The 19694-nt window shown below is 37.7% G+C and overlaps 1 protein-coding gene across 2 annotated transcripts; it reads left to right on the forward strand.

The window, feature by feature from the left end:
* The first annotated feature begins 743 nt into the window (after positions 1–743).
* On the forward strand, positions 744–15002 carry LOC116260295 (probable apyrase 2). Of its 2 annotated transcripts, XM_031638522.2 has the most exons (9): positions 744–1563; positions 1979–2107; positions 2305–2361; positions 2503–2595; positions 12451–12656; positions 13332–13423; positions 13931–14145; positions 14247–14436; positions 14527–15002. In XM_031638522.2, exons 1-9 carry the CDS (start codon positions 982–984, stop codon positions 14637–14639), a joined length of 1677 nt encoding a protein of 558 aa, XP_031494382.1. In that variant the 5' UTR covers positions 744–981; the 3' UTR covers positions 14640–15002. The 2 variants fall into 2 exon arrangements, with proteins under 2 accessions (XP_031494382.1, XP_031494383.1); XM_031638523.2 differs by lacking the exon at positions 2503–2595.
* Positions 15003–19694: the final 4692 nt, after the last annotated feature.

Below are 19694 nucleotides of genomic sequence, written 5' to 3' on the forward strand. Positions count from 1 at the left end.
CACGACCGTTTGGTTGGGGCCAAGCCAAAATCACGATGGCTCCAACAATGCGAGGGCTGATGACTGGGAAATTGATTGTCAGGTCCTGCGAACCTCGCTGGGACCATCGCTAGATGGTGACTGGTGAGAGTCGGCTTGTCATTCAGCAGGTAGCCGTTGGCCCTCATCGGATGGCGAGAAGGAACGATCGTCACCGTCCGATGAGGGCTATGCTTTAAAGAATAAAGTTAAAATGACTATTATTGAAGACTATTTATGTCATTTAACCATCGTTTTTCACATTTTCTTTGTAGGGACGGCTCTTATGAGAGTTCAGAACAAAGGGGAGTGATTGTTCGATGAGGGTTAAAGGGCTAATTATTAGGAGTCTGTTTCATAAATCTAAGTTACATAGATACTGTAGAATATATACAAATACAAAAGTAAAGTATATGAAAATTTGATGTCTAAATTACATTTTGTGAACTAGAAAAGCTATAATGGTTTATTTTTAAACTTTGTATAATCTAAATGACACATTCTATTGCACGATTTGTCTTCAGTTTAATAATTTTACAATCATTTTTTAGTTACATTTATAAAGATGGAGCACTTGAAGAACTTGAAATGTAAGGAGAGACGGCGAGAAGAATTTGAGAGACCCCCTTGTAAAATGCCGTAAATTATAGAAGTGACGAGTTTTAACGATTTCTAAAAACGCGACGATGCGGAGGCTGTGTGGCTTGGGCTATATATTCCTTTTACAGAGCAGGGGCGTGGCGGGGAGGGGGAGCCCAATCGGAGCAACCAGCCTCGACCACTCTGCCGGTGATCGGGTTGGTGCTGCAGCAGCAGCAGCAGAGGGAGGAAGGGTGGGGGCAGGGATCGTGCGGATTCCCCTGCTTCCTTACTCAATCTAACGCTGATTCTGCTGTCCCTGCTCTTTAACCCGTTCTCGGTGGACCGATCGCGTGGTTGCTACTGCTCGTGAGCGCCGACTGAATGAACACACAGAGAGAGAGAGAGAGAGAGAGTCCATCTGCGCATCTGCAAGAGCCTTTGCAAAGCCTCTACTTGGATCTGCCCAAGCTGGAGCCCTTACAAGAATTGCAGTCACTCAAAGCGCCCGTGAACGGAGGACAGATCCGGTACCGATCCCCTTCCTCGGTGGAACTTGAAGGTCAGAATCAGACGAGCCCTAGTGGCAGCACCAGCGTCTTCAACAACAACGGCCAGGAGGAAAAGATGAAGAGGACAAGGCAGGAGTCCTTGATGGACAAGATGTACAGATTCAGAGGCGTCATTCTCGTCATCTCCGTCCCGCTTCTCCTAGTCTCCCTTGTTCTTCTCTTTATGCCGCGCGTCCCCAATGCCATCGACATGGTGGATGTAGATTCCGACTTCTCTTCTCGGACCGTGCGGGACGCTAGGAAAGTGCAACCATCGTCGAAGTGGGGAGGGGGATCTAAGCGTTATGCCGTCATCTTTGACGCCGGAAGTTCTGGAAGTAGGGTGCACGTCTATTGCTTCGATGAAAGTCTAGATCTCGTTCCCATCGGCAAGGATCTCGAGCTCTTTGTTCAGGTAAAGGGCCTCCATCTTCTCCGATTCGTGGAATCCTCCAAAACGAAAATTAATTGCACGTTCTCTGGAATCCATTTCCTCTGCCTGCAAATCTTGTAATATCAAATCTGAGGCATCAATGACCTTAATGCTACTTGTATCTCCTCCCATTACTCATCTTGGCGCCGAGGACGCCAAGGACTTTCTTTTCTCCAGTCGGGAAATTGTTGCCTTTTTTCTGCCAAAAGTTAGGCCACATCCTCTAAAGTCTAAACGTGTTCATTTGTTTTCCTAGCTCATTTGGCCATGCTAATATAATTATCATCTAAATTCCTAAACCTTGACGCAAAGAAGTTGTGCCCTTGATGAAGATAGCTTGTTAGGAATTCGTTCGGTCTGTCTTGTTTGCGTTAATTTTCTTTTTTGTTGCCTTCAGAAAAAACCAGGCTTAAGCTCATACGCAAGTAACCCAAAGGAAGCAGCAGATTCCTTGAAGTCCCTCTTGGAGAAAGCTCAAAATGTGATCCCTAAGTCACTCTTGAAGAATACTCCAGTCAGAGTTGGGGTAGGTTCCTATATGATCTGGAAATTTCATGTTCTCGTTGCTACTTATTAGATTGTTGGTTGCGTAGTTATTTGCCTTTGTTATTCGAGGAGAAGAGCTTCATTTTTTACCTAGCTGCTTCAAGTACATTTTTGAGCGATGACGATGTTGTTAAAGCTGCTTTATTTCGCTTACTCCTATCTTTTCCTTGATCTCAGGCGACTGCTGGGCTGAGAGCATTGCCAGGTGATGCAGCTGACAAGATTTTACAAGCCGTGAGTTATTTGTTTCCTTCTAACATTCCTTTTCCAAGAATAACGGCGATCAGAGAAATAAATCTGAACTGGCACCAGAGGGGCGATAATTATTTCGTCACATTTTTTGTGTTAGAGCCTCAACGATGCTAGCGTGTGCAGGTCCGTGATTTCCTAGCAGCTGAAAGTTCGTTCAAGTTTAAGCACGACTGGGTCACTGTTATTGATGGAACCCAGGAAGGTTCATTTCAGTGGGTATATTTTCACTTTAATACATTCTCTTTTTATAAATCCTTTGCCCATGTTACCATAGTTTGAATAATTTCTGTCTGATTATGACATATGTTACCCTTGTTCCCTTTTCTAAGTAAGATACAGATTTAACTTCTTTTCGTCCTTTCTGGACTATGAACGAGTTATATTTTTTACAAACTCCGGTAGGTTTTTGGTCTATCATGCCCCAGTATGGCATTGTGCATTGCCGTGTACAAAAATGTTCTCTGTTAATATATCAAGTGATATCATGTGGGATAGCATTTAATTGAACAAAATATTCTCCAGTAAGTAACCTGTGTTTGCAAAACCACTGAGGTGTAGCAAAGCACAAAATTGAGCTTTGAGATGTAAGCCTCGAAGCAAAAAAAGCAACTTTTTTTTCTTAAGTTAAAGAAATTGAAAGTAAACAAGTATCTTATCTATTTTTGACAAACAATAGCAGAGAGGAACTAAAGCTAGTTAGCATAACAATTAACATGAAAAGTGGGATGCACCTATTCAGATTGAAGATGCCATGATAATTTGAATGTTGATTTAGTGAAACAAAAAAGTTCCATTCAAAAGATGATAACCTTGCCATGTTTTAAAGCTAAATTCTTTTACGTTGCTCTTGAATCTCATCATTGTCAATGTCCAAATCATCAATATCATCAGCATTCCACTCATCCATGTATTCTGGCTCTTCATCTTCTTGACAGTTGATGTACACTCTTCTCAACATCAATGACTTGTTTGACTTTCCTTTTTCCTTTACTTAAAAACAAACACTAAACTATGTCAGTGGGATGCGCCTATTCAGATTGAAGATGCCATGATAATTTGAATGTTGATTTAGTGAAACAAAAAAGTTCCATTCAAAAGATGATAACCTTGCCCTGTTTTAAAGCTAAATTCTTTTACGTTGCTCTTGAATCTCATCATTGTCAATGTCCAAATCATCAATATCAGCAGCATTCCACTCATCCATGTATTCTGGCTCTTCATCTTCTTGACAGTTGATGTACACTCTTCTCAACATCAATGACTTGTTTGACTTTCCTTTTTCCTTTACTTAAAAACAAACACTAAACTATGTCATATACAACTGTAAAACTAAAGAAACCAATTCTTGTTTTACCACTAAAGAGTGGTGCCTTGGACACTTGGTATGGGAAATTAAATTTTTATCCAAATCCAGATCTAACCATGAATCCTCCAGCCATATGTGATTCTTGTGCAGCACCATGTCTTCCTTCTACATAATCAACTTGTCTTCGAAATTATTGTTCTCCAAATGTGTTATACCTTTTGAAGCCCTCCTGTCATTAGTGTACCTCTCTTCGCTTCATGTTGTGCATAACAATATGTCCATTTTTCCTAGTTCAAGCTTATTTATGCATTTCTGAATCTTTGATAATACAGTATGAACTTCAAAATTATTAATATACAATTAGAAGTACTTATAAATGTAAACATGTATCAAAATATATACCTGTGGGAAAATGCTTGAGTTATTTTCGCAACTTGATATACTCTATGTGATATTTAATTTTGTATTGCAAAATTCATAAATTTGGGAATTTCTTCTCTAAATGAGTTCCACCAATCAACTACAAAAAAATGTATAGAACATATCTTGTAAGTTGCATTATAAATGGGTCAAAAAATAATTAAGCGACAAGAAGGAATATTTGCAAATCGACCAGAATGTTTCTCTTTTCTTGTTCTACTGGCCTATCTTCTACCAAAAAATCCATATGCTTTACTAAATGTGTCCAGTTTGACAATAATTAATTGAACATGGGGATTCGCCACTAATTTGTCGGTACAATTATATAATCTATGTGTAATGTCCATCAGCATTGAAACTGTCATCATCATGGAAGTGAGTTCAAATAATATCTGTTACATGCGAAGGTTGATACTATTTTCTATGAATTATGTCTCATATGGTCTTGTATTTTCCTTTTTTAAGATCTCAGTTAACTATTTGCTCTCTTGCCTTTGCGTCATACAGGAGAGCAGTGGTGGTTGCTCATCACCAATTACTATTCTTAAGAATTGCACAAGAAGCATCATTGCTTGATTGCATTTATGATTGCATTCCAAAGTTATCATTTTCAAGAATAATACGAAAAACCTTCAAGCTTCTTGAAGCAACTATTGGTTTGAAAATTAATAATATGTTTGCCTTCTGATGTTTTTCCTTTTTAAATTTTCAATTGTATCTTTATAAATATTCATTTTGCATGTATGCCGGAGCACAAAATCTATAAAGTGGACCAGACATGGCAACCTGTAGAATGTTTTCTTGACCTCTAACTTCTTTCCACCAGCAACAAAATCACGTTGCTTGTTTGTGTTGATCGAACTACTTTTTTGGGTCCAAGCTATTCAAATATTTTCAGGTAGACTTTACATACTAACATTGATAGGCTTTGAAAGCACAAATCCATATGAACTATTGAGAAGAAAATTAAACAATGTCTTTACCTATTGTCAGTTCAACCATCAGCTGCAATTGTACAACAAACCCTATTTTTAAATTTTAGCATTTGGTGTGTGTTGCTCCATTTCATCTTTCTATATCCATTCTCATCTCATGGTAAGACACTGGTTTTAGTCCTTGACCATATTACTTAACATCCAACGTAGAGCCAAAATAAGTACTCTTGCAAAGGTTGAAAGGTAAAACATTTGTACTAAAAACAAAAAAACTTGTAACATGGGGTTCATCTACCCCGTCTTCTCTTTCAAATGTGCTATTGATTGTAGATTATTGTGATTCTTTGCTAACAAATTCATCCATCTGCCCTACTGAGTTTCTCTTTTTACTAGCACCACTAGCACATGCTTCTACGTCATGCTCATCTACTGTTACTGAACCATACGTGGAATTTCTTATTTCAGATAGCTTCTCTTTCTTCAGTTTACCCTCCTTAAATCCATCTTGCAGAAGACCCTCACATCACAACAAGTTTTTCACCATGGTTAATATCAGCTAGATGATGCTTCAATCTTGAAATTCCCTCTTAAGTTTTCGATTCATTTTTATATGATATATGAAACTTTTTAGCTTTTAGAGTTTAATTCCATGATCCATGTTTTTTGCCACTGGCCCACGCAAAGTAAAACACACACATACGTCAGTAGTCAAAATCTTGTCTAATCCAGCCAAATGGTTGAGTCGGTTATCAACCAACTTCTGCAGAACCAGTGACTACTTAGTCAAACTATCTGATTAGGCAGCCTAGTTTTTGGTCAGCTGGCTAATTCCTGTCTTGTCTATATATATATTATATATATGTATTCTGAATATAGATATATATGTGCATTTGTACACTTTTTGATGAATCTATCTATCACTGTCACAAATAGCTTCTCTAGTTTTTATCAATAAGGTTCTGGGTATTGATAGGCAAATTTATTTCTCTTGGCCAACTTTTAGGAATTCAAATAAAAGTATAAACTGCAGAATTAAATATGAAAAACTTGAGCATCCTACTAAAAATTAAAAATATTTAATAATATATTACAATAAACCTCAAAAAAATTAAAAACTTATAGGATTTGGGAAGTGAATCTGTAGGTGCCACATTGTAGGAAGATGGTCCCTTCGGAAAATGGACACTAGATGTTCATAAATGGTGTTTAAAATGTCATGAATGGATAAATATAATGAAGGTTCTAGAATGGATGCATCGAATGATGAGATCCAAGTTATGCCTTATAGCATAACTTTGCAGATCCTAGGAAGAAAGAACAGTTGGATGCAAGATGTATCTACAGTGATAAGGTAAAATTAGATGGGAGTATTGTTAAGTTTGTACATATGGATAGGGTCACCCAGACCGGACCCATTTGATCCACACGCCCAACACATCATGGGTGGTGGCATACTTGTAAATCTTATTGTTATTTTGTGTATTTTATGATGTACCATAAATAGTGATTAGTATATAATGATAACAAGAGACAGACGTCATTTGTTGCTGCTTTCTTTCATTTCTCTCTTGCTTGGACGTGCAGCCCACTTCTCTCTTCCTCCTCTTGCATCTAACTTCATTCGGTGGTTCAGTATTAGATATCAAAATCTTACATGGTATCAGAGCGGGTTTTGCCACTGAGAATGTTCGGTAAGAATCTCCAATTTCTGTCCTCATCTTTGTTTCTTTTCTGCCCTAATCCTCAAATCTCTATTTTCTGCCCTAATCCCCAAATTTCTGCCCCAACCCTAATCCCCAAATTTTTGCCCTAACCCTAATTCCCAAATTTTCTGCCCTAATCTTCCCTAATCCTATCGTCTACCCTAATCTGCCCTAACCCTACCATCTTCCCAAATCCTACTGTCTGCCCTGATCTGTCCTAATCTGCCCTACCGTCAGCCACCTAACCCTAATCTCAAAATTTCTATTTTCCCCCTATTTTCTGATTATTGCATTTATAGATCCCCACCGCAATTCTAGCATCTTGTCGTCCAATTTCCTCTCCCAACTCATCTCACAAAAGCTAAATCATACTAATTATTTGACATGGAAACGTCAAATAGTCTCGTTCATCAAGAGTCACCGTCTCTATGGACATCTCAATGGCACCACACCTGCGCCACTTGAATGGATTATGCGAGATGTGAAGAATGCTGTAGGGCAAGTTCAAGAGACCATTGCAGAAATCAATCCTGAATATGAGATGTGGATGGCTCATGATCAATCTCTCATTGCTTATATCACCTCCATACTATCAGAGGAAGTTTTGGCAGGTGTTGATGATGATCTTTCAGCACTGGAGTTGTGGAATGTACTTGCTACCACGTATTCTCAAGTATCAGAAGCGAGATTTCTACAACTCAAGAGGCAATTTCAGGATATCAAGTGAGGCACACGTTCAGTCTTGGAATATATATACATGAGATAAAAAATGTCAGCGATCAGCTTGCCATCATAGGACATCCAATCAGTGACAAGGACAAGGTATAGCAGGCTTTTAGTGGATTGGGGTCAGAATTTGATGTTTTCTGCACTGCTTTAGAGGTATTGCCTGTTCTTCCCTCTTTTGAAGACTTGAAAGCAAAATTGATTCAGCAATGTACAGCGACATGAATTAGTTCATTCTGGCGGACACAATGTATTGGTCACCTAACACAAATGCACAGGCCAAATGTACCACGGATACCTACTTGTTTTTATTGCAATAAGAGAGGTTATGTGAAGTCAGAATGTTGGCATAACCCATAGAACAAGGGAAAACAGGTCAGGCGTGACAATAAGGCAGCAGGGTCATCTGTTTTGAACACGACTGCGACATCGAACATTTCCCTTGATGTGCAGCAGATTCTAATGACAGCGTTGTCTAAAGTCAATCTCAAGCAAAATGAGGAAGGGCAATGGTTGTTGCAATTCATGTAACTGGTTACGCAGGTAAGCTTTCTAGTGTTCTCCTTTATTTAGCTAAAGGCTCAGTCATCACAAGAGATGGTTCCCATCACAAAATATCACATATTGGAAATGCACACTTATCCATGGCTCATTCCTCAATACTCTTAAAGAATGTTCTTGTTGTTCCAAATGTCAAGAAAAATATCATTTCAGTGTCAAAGCTTATTGATGATACTCATTCCTTGTTGAGTTTACTCCTCCTGTTTATGTTAAGGATGCTCGAACCAAGAAGACATTCACTGAGGGTGTTCGCAAAGGAGACATGTACGCCATCGAATAAGCTTCAAAAGTGTACAAGTCTTGTATTTCAGATTCATGCTTTCCCAGTCATAGTGAAGTCAATATCACAGAGTATGATATGTCATCTCTTTGGCACAGTTGTTTAGCACATTGTAGTCGGTCTTTCATTCAAAGTCTTGTTGCAGACGAACTATTACAAAAGTCCAGTCTAAGTCTTGTCAGTGTGTCTAACATGTGCTCAAGTTGTCATATTTGTAAGAGTCATGCTCTTCCTTTTCAATCAATAAATAAGCAAGCTTCGAAGTTATTTGACACCATTTATTCTGATGTTTGGGGGCTTGCTCCTATTTCTTCCTCTTTCGGAAGTAAATATTGTGTTGTTTTCATTGATTCTTATTCTCGTTACACTTGGATCCACTTCATGAAAAGCAAATCAGAAGTTTTCCGCTTGTTCACTCAATTCCACGCCTTGGTCCAAAACAAATATACTCTAGTAATAGTGGTGGTGAGTTCATTTCAAATGAATTTACTGAGTACTTACTAATCATGGGATCACTAGACAGATTTTCCGTCCACACACACCACAACAGAATGGTATTGCTGAAAGAAAACATAGGCACATAGTTGAAAGTGCTTTTAGTATGATGAATAACACTGATGTGCCCATGACTTTGTGGACTGGAGCCTTCCATACTGCTGTTCATGTTATTAATCGACTGCCACTATCCATGCTTGAAGGAAAATCTCCATTTTTTATTTTACATCAAGAACAACCAAATTATGATGAGCTACGTGTTTCTTGATGCATCTGTTATGTTCATGTTGATGTTTCTTTGAGAAATAAGTTTCAAGATCGAGCTGTCATGTGTAGATTTGTGGGTTATACAGAAAATTATACAGGCTATCGCTGCTACAATCCAAAAACTGGACGTGTGCATATTTCACGACATGTTTTTTATGAGCTCAGGTTGAAGGATTTAAAGGAGCCACATGCAGCACTTAATGTTAGAAATGATGTATATGACTCATGGCTGAATGCTAAAATATTAGACCAATGAGCTGATACACACCACGCACAAAGTGACAGTTGATGAGCTCGAGACAGCCATAAACACTCAGATGGACAGCATACCTTCATCTACTCAGACCAATAACATAAGCATGACTTTCACCTAATCGGTTTTCAGGAGTGGTGTATAATGGATGATCAGTTCCAGCTGATCCAGAAACTGCCACTACTTGTCCATGTAGATCAGAACGTGTGCGGCACCCTATTGATAGATGAGTAAGTTATGGTAATTTCTCTTTGGATTTTCAGCTCTTCATGACAGAATTGAACAAAAAGGTGGAGCCAAAATGCTATGATCAAGCGTGCAAAAGCAAACATTGGATCGAGGCCATGAATGAAGAAATGGCTGCCTTAAATGAATGTCAAACATGGGAGATTGTTCCTCGTCCAGATAGTAAGAATGTAGTGGGCTCAAAATGAGTTTACAAACTCAAGTATAAACTTGATGGAAGCATTGATAGATATAAGGCTCGACTCGTGGTTGAAGGCTTCACTCAGCAGTATGGGGAAGATTATGATGAGACTTTCAGTCCAGTCATCAAGATGGGGAGCGATCTGGGTTATCATCTCTCTTGCCGTCTCATATAGTTGAAATTTATATCAGTTGGATGTTAAAAATGTTTTTCATGGCTTCTAAAAGAAGAAGTTTATATGGAACAACCTCCAAGATATGTTTCCAATGATCCAACCAAATGGGTGTGCAAATTACAAAAATTACTGTATGGGCTTAAGCAAGCATCTCGTTTATGGTTCGATAGATTTTCCCTCCATATACAGTAGGTTGATTTCATCAGAAGTTCGCTTGATCATTCCTTATTCATCTATCATTCAGGTGAAGTTACCACTTGGCTACTTATATATGTAGATGACATAGTTCTTACTGGGAACTCTTCATGTCATATATCCCATGTTAAGGAGGTATTGCAACAAGAATTCAAGATGAAGGATCTCAACGAACTACGGTATTTCTTGGGTGTTGAGCTTGATAGAAAAGGTGGCACATTAACTCTTACACAACATAAATACACTCTTGATATTTTGGATAGGACAGGTATGACAAGTTGCAAGCCCATAAATACACCTAATGTTCTCAACACAAAATTAAATGCATCTGATGGGACTGATGCCTAGCCAAATCCTAGTTTCTATCAGAGTATAGTTGGCATGTTACAATATCTCACTTTTACACGCCCAGACATAGTATATGCTGTGAATCAAGTCTTTCAGTTTATGCATGCACCCACAGAAGGCATATGGATGCTACCAAACGTATTTTGCGTTATCTTAAGGCTACTCTTGGGGATGGACTCATCTACACAAGGCAGTCAACTGTTTTGCATGGCCACAACATTTCCACTGATACTGATGCAGATTGAGCAGGTGATCCAGACGATAGACGATCAGTTTTCGGTTATTGTCTCTTCCTTGATTCCAATCTTATTTGTTGGAGTAGCAAGAAACAACGTGCAGTTGTCAGATCTAGCACTGAAGCAGAATATAGGGCAATGGCTGCAGGCACAACTGAAGCTTCATGGTTACATCATCTACTTGGGGAACTTTCTCTTCCCATTGCTCAGTCATCTCTATTTTCTGACAACCAAAGCGCGATTAAGATTGCCTTCAATCCTGTTCTACATAATCGCACTAAGCATATAGAGATTGATCAACAGTTCATTCGTTAAAAGGTTGCAGAAGACGAGATTGTTCCCACTTATATATCTACGTCTGAACAAGTGGCTGACCTTTTTACCAAGGGACTCACAGGGCACCATTTCTGGGAATTGAAGAATAAGTTGCGCATGTTCAAACACCATGCACAATTTGAGGGGGGGCTGCTAAGTTTGTTATGGATCGGGTCACCCAGACCCGACCCATTTGATCCACACGCCCAACACATCATAGGCGGCGGCATACTTGTAAATCTTATTGTTATTTTGTGTATTTTATGATGTACCCTAAATCATGATTAGTATATAATGATAACAAGAGGCAGACGTCATTTGTTGCTACTCTCTTTCATCTCTCTCTTGCTTGGACATTCAGCCCACTTCTTTCTTCCTCCTCTTGCATCTAACTTCATTCGGTGGTTCGGTATTAGATATTAAAATCTTACAAGTATTGGAAATTGTACTATACGCTTGTGAGGAAAGCATGTAATCTATTTTGAGACCTATGTCACATGGATGTAGGGTGCCGGTGCGGCACATCCCATCGGGTGCAAGAGTGCGTATGGGTATTCATAGTATATATATAATTATATGGTTGTTTCTTAGCTTAATTTGTCATTTTTTACTTTTATTACTGTAAATAAAGAAAGAGAGTGGGAGAGAGAAGAAAAAAAAAGAAGAAGGAAAAATTATTTTAAAGGGAGAGACATAGGATGCGGTTGGGGTGCGAGTTGGAGCCGCATCTGCACCCGGACGCGATGAGGGGGCTGCACCCTTTTTGAAGAGTCTGTGTAACATAGTTTGAGGGTTGCAAAAGGTTGAAAGTTGTATCAGTTAGGAGCTATAAAATGATGATGTCGCATGGTGTCCTAAAAGAACAAATTGTTATGGGGCAATTTGTAGGTTTTGCTGAAGCTGATCTGTTCGGATCAGTGTGATATCTCCTATATTTAAAGGGTAGGTTCCATGAACTTAATTTTATTCTTGCAAAGCACCAATGGGGAAAGTTTCGAAAAGGGGCTGCCATGAACCCTTATTTTTATTTTATAATGGATATTATGTTTTTTGTACACTGTTGATAACGTGACTACCGACAGCTCTTTCTACTTTGATTGTTTTAATGACTTCCCTTTTACAATAAATTTGGAACAGGAGCTTGTTATTCAAGTTATCTTGCAATTGGATGCACAAGATAGGTAGATAACTAATTAATTAGGATATTAGTAAAAGATTAGGCAACTCGAGGACCTTTAACCTTTGGTCTGTGAATGGATACATAAGATTTATACCAATAAGGATTTCCACATGGGGAAAGCCACCCTTATAATCACAGACCACTATTCTATTGGTCAAAGAACAATTAAAGCATGCTTTGGTTCTTTCTTCTTCCCCTTCCCCTCCCTGCAAGTACTGAGATTTTAAATTGGTCTGACTTGTTATGCAGGTTACCATAAATTATCTGATGGATAATTTGGGAAAGGACTATGCAAATACAGTTGGAATCGTTGATCTTGGAGGTGGATCTGTCCAAATGGCATATGCTATCCCAAAGAAGGAAGCTCTGAGTTCTCCAAAAAGCTCGGATGGGCAGTATTCTTATGTCAAGGAGCTCTTTCTTAAAGGAACCAAATATTATCTTTATGTTCACAGGTTCTCTCTCCATACTCTTGTTGGATGTTAGTCCTAATAATGTGAATTCGTGTGAGATACTTTGTGCTTTCCTGAGTGGACCAGATGTGAACATAGTTTTGGCACTAAGTCACACTGGTGTGCCAAATATGGTGGTGCACCCGCGTCCGTGCGGGTGCAGCCCGACACGGCACCCGACTTAGTCTAACGGAATCGCGTGCTGCTGACCGCACCCGTTCTTCTTTTCACTTTTTTTTCATTGTTTTTCCTTCTCCTATCTTTTACTCTTCCTTTTTCCTTCTTCTCTCTCTTCTCCCTTATTTTATTTAATAAAACTTTGAATTTTGTATGAGATTAAGGTAACCTTGATAAAAAAAGTTTAAAAATATAGACGAATAAAATTACTTATATAACAGATAATATATATATATATATATATATATATATATATATATATATATATCCTCACCCAATTTTTTTTTTTGGAACTTTCCACATCCGGCGCTGGCACCAGCACCCGCACCCCGCACACATGTGACATAGTTTTGGCATGCCCAATTACTTAAATTGCATTTACTGCCTAAGTTATTTGCTTTTATGGATTTATAAATGTGAGAAAGAAAACTTCACAGAAAAAAATCGTGGTCTTTCAGGAATTAGTCACTATGTTGATCCTTCATGTGTATGATTTTGCAGCTACTTGCATTATGGATTATTGGCAGCTCGGGCAGAGATTTTGAAATCTGTGAAAAGCACTGGGCATCCATGTGTTCTGAAAGGTTTTGATGGTATGTTGCAGAAGCTAAGATACATAGGCACACATACATACTCTATACCCACCTTGTTGTTTCCACATCAAATGCTTCTGTTGCAGATAACCTGAAACCGAATGACAAACTAGATCTTTGTGTGGGAGTTATCTTCTACTCCTAAAACAAATACTTAGATGAATCAAAACAGTCTACGTATCTCATATAGGGATATCTATTCGTATGTGTATGATTCTTTTGTAATATTAGTGCTATTCTTGTAATGTGATATTCTTGAGGTAACATGAGCTCCATTCCCCCTTGGACTTAGACTACAATTTGGATGTTAAGAGTTGAATATACATAAGGTGCACTTTGTGCACATGAAATTTCTAGTCGGTTTCTCTGGGTAAAGTCTTGGTAGATCACTAGGTGCAATTTTAGTCCAACCAACTGTTCTAGGAAAGACTCTGTTTAGCAAACAATTTGTAGATCTCCAATTGTGTAAGTCATTGTGATTATGCAAGGTTGTAATATTTTCTGCAGGATCATACAACTATGGTGGAGTTAGCTTGAAGGCATCCGCATTGCCATCTGGATCAAGTTACCAGGACTGCAGGTTAGCTGCTAAGGCAGCCCTTAGGGTCAATGAAACATGTACTCATCTGAAGTGCAGTTTTGGTGGCATATGGAATGGTGGTGGTGGAGATGGCCAAAAGAGTCTTTTTGTTGCATCATTTTTCTTTGATAGGGCTGTGGAGGTTGTATCACACAAACTGTTCACCTTCTCCAAAGGACATCAATTCAATTTTTAGAGCTGTTTCTTTTGTTAATGAACTCATTATGAGACTTCCCCATGCAGGCAGGCTTTGTTGATGCTAATCATCCTATTTCAATGGTTAAACCTGAAGATTTTGAAGTTGCAGCTAAAAAAGTATGCAAAACCACTCTTAAAGATGCTGCGGATGAGTATACAAAGGTTGATGAGAACCACCTGCCTTATTTATGTATGGATCTAGCGTACCAATACACGCTGCTTGTTGATGGCTTTGGTAATCTTCCAAAATTCCTCGATTCTATAAAATGTATGTTGTCCTATGGAACCTCCAAGTGCTAAATTATTTTGCTGCTTGCTTACACAGGCTTGCATCCATCAACAGAGATAACATTGGTGAAGAAGGTGAAGTATAAAGACTCATTGGTAGAAGCTGCATGGCCATTAGGTAGTGCCATAGAAGTCATGTCAGCATCCTGAGCTACACACTCTGGCTCGTACCTTCTTGGAAATATTTGTTTGCGTTGAACTAATTTTGGGATCTGTGTATATTGGGCATGGCTGTGGGTGGAAAATGTTGCTCACATTGGAGAGCGATATTCTTTCTCCTCCATTAACCTGCAGCGTGCATGTGAGGGTAAAATAAAGTGCCTTCCGTTGGGTAATCCATCTTTTATTTTTTAGCTTGCTAATAGTGTTAGAAGTTTACATACTTATGGCTGCTGAGCGAGGAATCTGACTTGATCCTTTGCAGCCTTCTGTAATTTTGATGCTGAGAAAACTTGGGCTTAATACTTGCAGAGCAAACATTTGAGAGAAAAAAGAAGGAAAATTCAAGGCCTACACTATCTTGTGGACTGATTAATCTTTTCTTTTTCTTTTGTCCATAAACGGATACGTCTATTCTTCCAATTCTTTCTTCAAGACCTGAATATAGATATCCACTTGAAATGTGTATTGGTTATAAAATTGGCATACATAAGCGAACGTATGAGGTTTTTTTCTCATGAAAATCAATAGGGAGGACCTCCGAAATGTCTTTGGCTTTTTGAAGGTTGACTGTCTAAGGCTCGTTGCTTCTTTGAGATTAGGCTCATTCTTTTGTCAGTGTAGGGTCTACCAATGTTCTTCTTCCTGAATGGCTAGGAACTGAGCACATAATTGCTTTTTAACTTTTTAAAATGATTTCTTTAGACGTCATTAGCCAGAAACTAAATTATTGCCGACTGGTGTTAAAATAATTTTGTCGAAATTTAAAAGTATGGGACATTACATTTCTTTGGGAGTGTGATGGCTTCAAGGGGAAAATTGTTTGGGAGTTGTCCATTTGAAGGTTCGCTCGTTAAATGCAGTTTTTGCATCTATCACGATATGATCCTATTTGGCATTTCAAAATCGTTAGGTGGGTATCATGTCTTGTTTTTTGTTGTGTGGATTCTTTTTAGAGATATCTTTCTCTTATACAATTACCCTTTCAAATTGACAAATAGTTCATACAAAATGACATATATGACATTGATGTCTAGACAAAAAAGAAAACATCAATGACACAAAACATGACATGCCTACATGACAATAGACCCAAAATATCTTCAGTAGAATATGAACGGAACCTTCTGATCAACTTGCAGTCTCGAGTCCATCAAAACTTGAAAAAAATAAACAACTTGCAGTCTCGAGTCCATCAAAACTTGAAAAAAATAAACAAAAGGCTCAGCCTTCGTAATATGACAATAAAGTAGATAAATCCCTAAATCTTTTAATGTAAAGGCTCAAATTCAGAGTCTAACATATAAAGAAACGTAATCACTATGATATTACGATATATGCACGCAATCATACAATTTGTCATAGGAGTCCCTCACATATTCTCCAATACATAAGGACCACTTAATAGCCACAATAGACACACTTATTGTCATATTCATTTCTTGCACATTCATTTTATTCATATTCATTTCATTTGCATTCATTTAATTTATATACGATTTAGTGAATTGACAACTTATGTGTGCAAAACATAGGCGCATGCATACCACGAGTAACCTACAGTGGGGAGACAACCCTCGTGGTGGCTTGAAATTATACGGATCTGTTCATGCTACGGTGGTAGAACAATCAACCATAGATGTGTGAATTCCAATAAGAGTTGTTCAGTCTTCCCTAGGACATCTTAAAAAGGCGGGAGCCCAACGCTTCAAGCACATCACATAACGATATCATGGGGTCTTGCAATATCTGCGTTTCGAACAGGCAAGATCAGTAGTGAGGGCAAGATGTATCCCAAACATATTGCCATCACCCATTAGCCTCAAATCAATTATTCTTTCTGAACTTATCATTATGAGAGCATATTCACAATAGGACAATCTAACACATGAGATTAGTTCACTTCACAAGCACACTTATACTTTAAATGTCTCTATAAAAGAGTCACACATTCAATCAATGTTCTTAGCTAGTCAGATCATACTTTATAAAAACTTAGACTCATTAAGTCTATTCAATTGAATCATTGTTCAATGGCCACGAAACAAAATCTCATAACATATACAACAGTCAAACTATAACAATCACTTCATACGAAAACTTAGCCGAATTATGAAGGGTAGTCTTGACCCATGATTAGCTCGTAGCTATCATATGCAAATACCTCACCTAATCTATCTTAAACAATTATAATTACTTGCATGCATATATCATCGCGTAATATTTTTAAAACAGTCAATCAACCAATATCACATATGCATTTATATAACCAAGGGCGGAGGGACGAGGTGGCCAGCCTAGGCCATGGCCCGGGTGAGGGCATGAAAAAAAAATTATATTGAAAAAATTAATTTTTTTTAGTTTGGCCCGACCCTCGGACCGTTTGGCCCGCTCCTTAAAAAAATCCTAGTTCTGCCCCTGCATATAACAATAAACAAGTTATATCATACATCATTCAAACAAAACATAATCATAGGACTCATCGATCCTAAAAAACATTTGAAAACATAACACACACTTGATATTTGGCCATAGAAAGAGATTTGCTTAGAATGCCGTCATATCTATCACGCGTCTCCACGAAAATCCAAAATCACCTCGAGCTCCGTATCATGTTGCTCAAGGTCTATTCGATGTGCTTAGTCCAATTGCAAAAACTAAAAACGATAAGTTTTTCTATTAACTTCACTTTAAAATCTATTAAGGTAAGAAGTAAGACCATTGATGCATAGGCTATCTTCTGAAGAGAGTGACGAAAGGTAGAATCAACTTATAGAACCCTCTAAGAAGTTTTTCCCATTTTTTCGAAGTCATGACCAATAGATTTAGATTCCTAGACTTCAATGCAACCTATGAGTAGTATGTTTCTCTATTTGTTTCTTATATGAGACATCATCACAACAATTATGTTTCTCCTTTGTCAATTCAATGACAACAACATTAACTCATTGTAAGATCATAAAATTAATTTGAATCCATATGAAACAAACATTATTGTCGCACGTCTGAACCCTAATAACTTGTTTTCCATCGTCATATCAAATCGTAATTTTACATGCTACCCAACACAAATGTTCTTTCCCCACTAGCGATGTAATATTCATATAAAAAATAATATGCATCAAGAGCTTGTTAAAAGAGTCCTAAACCTTTTCTACATTATCAAAATCTCTTCCTTGCTCTCTATCTGCTTTAAATATTAACCCATCATGCTAAAAAAGATAATTATTATACACATTCGTAAGACAAAAAACTAGTAAAATTAGGCATGGTTGTAGGTGTCCCTGGCTACTATGTCTCCGGTAGCCACCCCAAACGCTCGATCAATGACCAAGTTGTTGGGATTTCTCCCTCATGCATATACAAAACCAAATGTATATACCTTAAACAGGATCATGTTCATGCTAAATCATTGAAAAAACAAAATCTTAAACAAAATCCTATGTCACAACATAGCAGAATTCTTATTGGCCATTTTTCTTTTAATACCACTAAACACATGCAAGGTTTCATGATATGAAGCAACCGTATCAAGCAAATAAAAGTTATCGCTACCAGATAACGAACCAGTGATTATTAAATTTGAGTGCAGAAACAATTTAAATATACTTCCTCCAAATAAATAATAATAACTAAATTTGTCCAATGAGGAAATATAAACCAAATTCCGTTTAAAAGACGGTACCACATAAGTTTCTGTCAAATTCAAATAACAACCAGTCTTTAACAATAACCAAAAATCTACTATGGCTTCAACTTTCGCCTTTTTGCCATCGCCCATATAAATGAATCTTTCAGCATCATTTGACGTTCGACAATTTAGACAGCCTTATATAGAGATACTTATGTGAGTAGTAGCACCTGAATCTACCCACCAAGTGTTTCTGGGTACTGAAGTTAAATTAACCTCAAAACAAACTAAAGTGAGAAGTGTACCTTTCTTTTCACGCCATGCGTAAAACTTAGTACAATTCTTCTTTATATGACCTTCACCCTTACAAAAAAAGCAGCCTAATTGGCTTTTCTCATGCTTCTTCTGCTTCTTAATGAGTGACTGGTCGACTACAACTTCTTTAATAGTATTTCTTTTCTTATAAAAATCGAATCATTTAACTCAGGAATAGTACTCAAATTTGCAAGTATCATAGAGGCAGAACTCACTGTACAAAGAACAAAAATACCAAACATGCTCACAATCAAAACATGTACAAAGATGAAATAACAAATATAAATGAATTTAAATACAATGGCCTAAATCTCTTCACAAGGTACCGGTGCAACGCTAATATTCAATCTTTGGATTGAAATATTAACTATGCAACTGGTATTCTTGGTCAACAATGAATATAGATAATTAACCCTGTCAAACAACGAGTCCATTTTGGATTGACTCATTATTCGCATGGAAACCTAAAAAATTATTACATATTCATTGCCTTGTATACTTAAACCTGACCAAGCAACAATCCTTCTTTGGGTTGATCATTGCTCGCATGAATCAAGCATACTATCATCTAATGTTCAAAACAGGCAAATTCGTACAACAGAGGTTATTTTGGCGACATAAAGTACAAACCTATTCATTTAAAACAATAGACATTGCCAAATATCAAATTCATAATCCAAATATTCATCTATGGTACACCCACAATTTTAATAACATGCAAAATATGATACATACATTAAAATTTACATACAAAATTGTCTTACATTGAATCCAAAACCAAATGATTCAATAAAATAGACCTAAAAAAGTCCAAAATTTTATGAACTGGTACAATAATTGTGTTTAAATGGGTCAAGAACCACTGAATCAGCCTTAAAATGGCCCGTATCGTTCTTAAACCGCAACTAAACCACTCACATGGCCCTAAATAGGCCTGGACAGGTTTAGAAATTAAACGAACCATACAAAATTAGACCGTATTGGTTCCAAAACCCACTGAACCGGTTTGGAAATGGCTAGAATCGGTTTAAAAACTGAATGAACCAGTCCTCAATGCCCTGAATCGGTTTGAAAATTAACTGAATCGGTTCTGAAAATCA

This window comes from Nymphaea colorata, chromosome 9 (assembly GCF_008831285.2).
Source record: "Nymphaea colorata isolate Beijing-Zhang1983 chromosome 9, ASM883128v2, whole genome shotgun sequence".
In the NCBI taxonomy this organism is placed as follows: domain Eukaryota; kingdom Viridiplantae; phylum Streptophyta; class Magnoliopsida; order Nymphaeales; family Nymphaeaceae; genus Nymphaea; species Nymphaea colorata.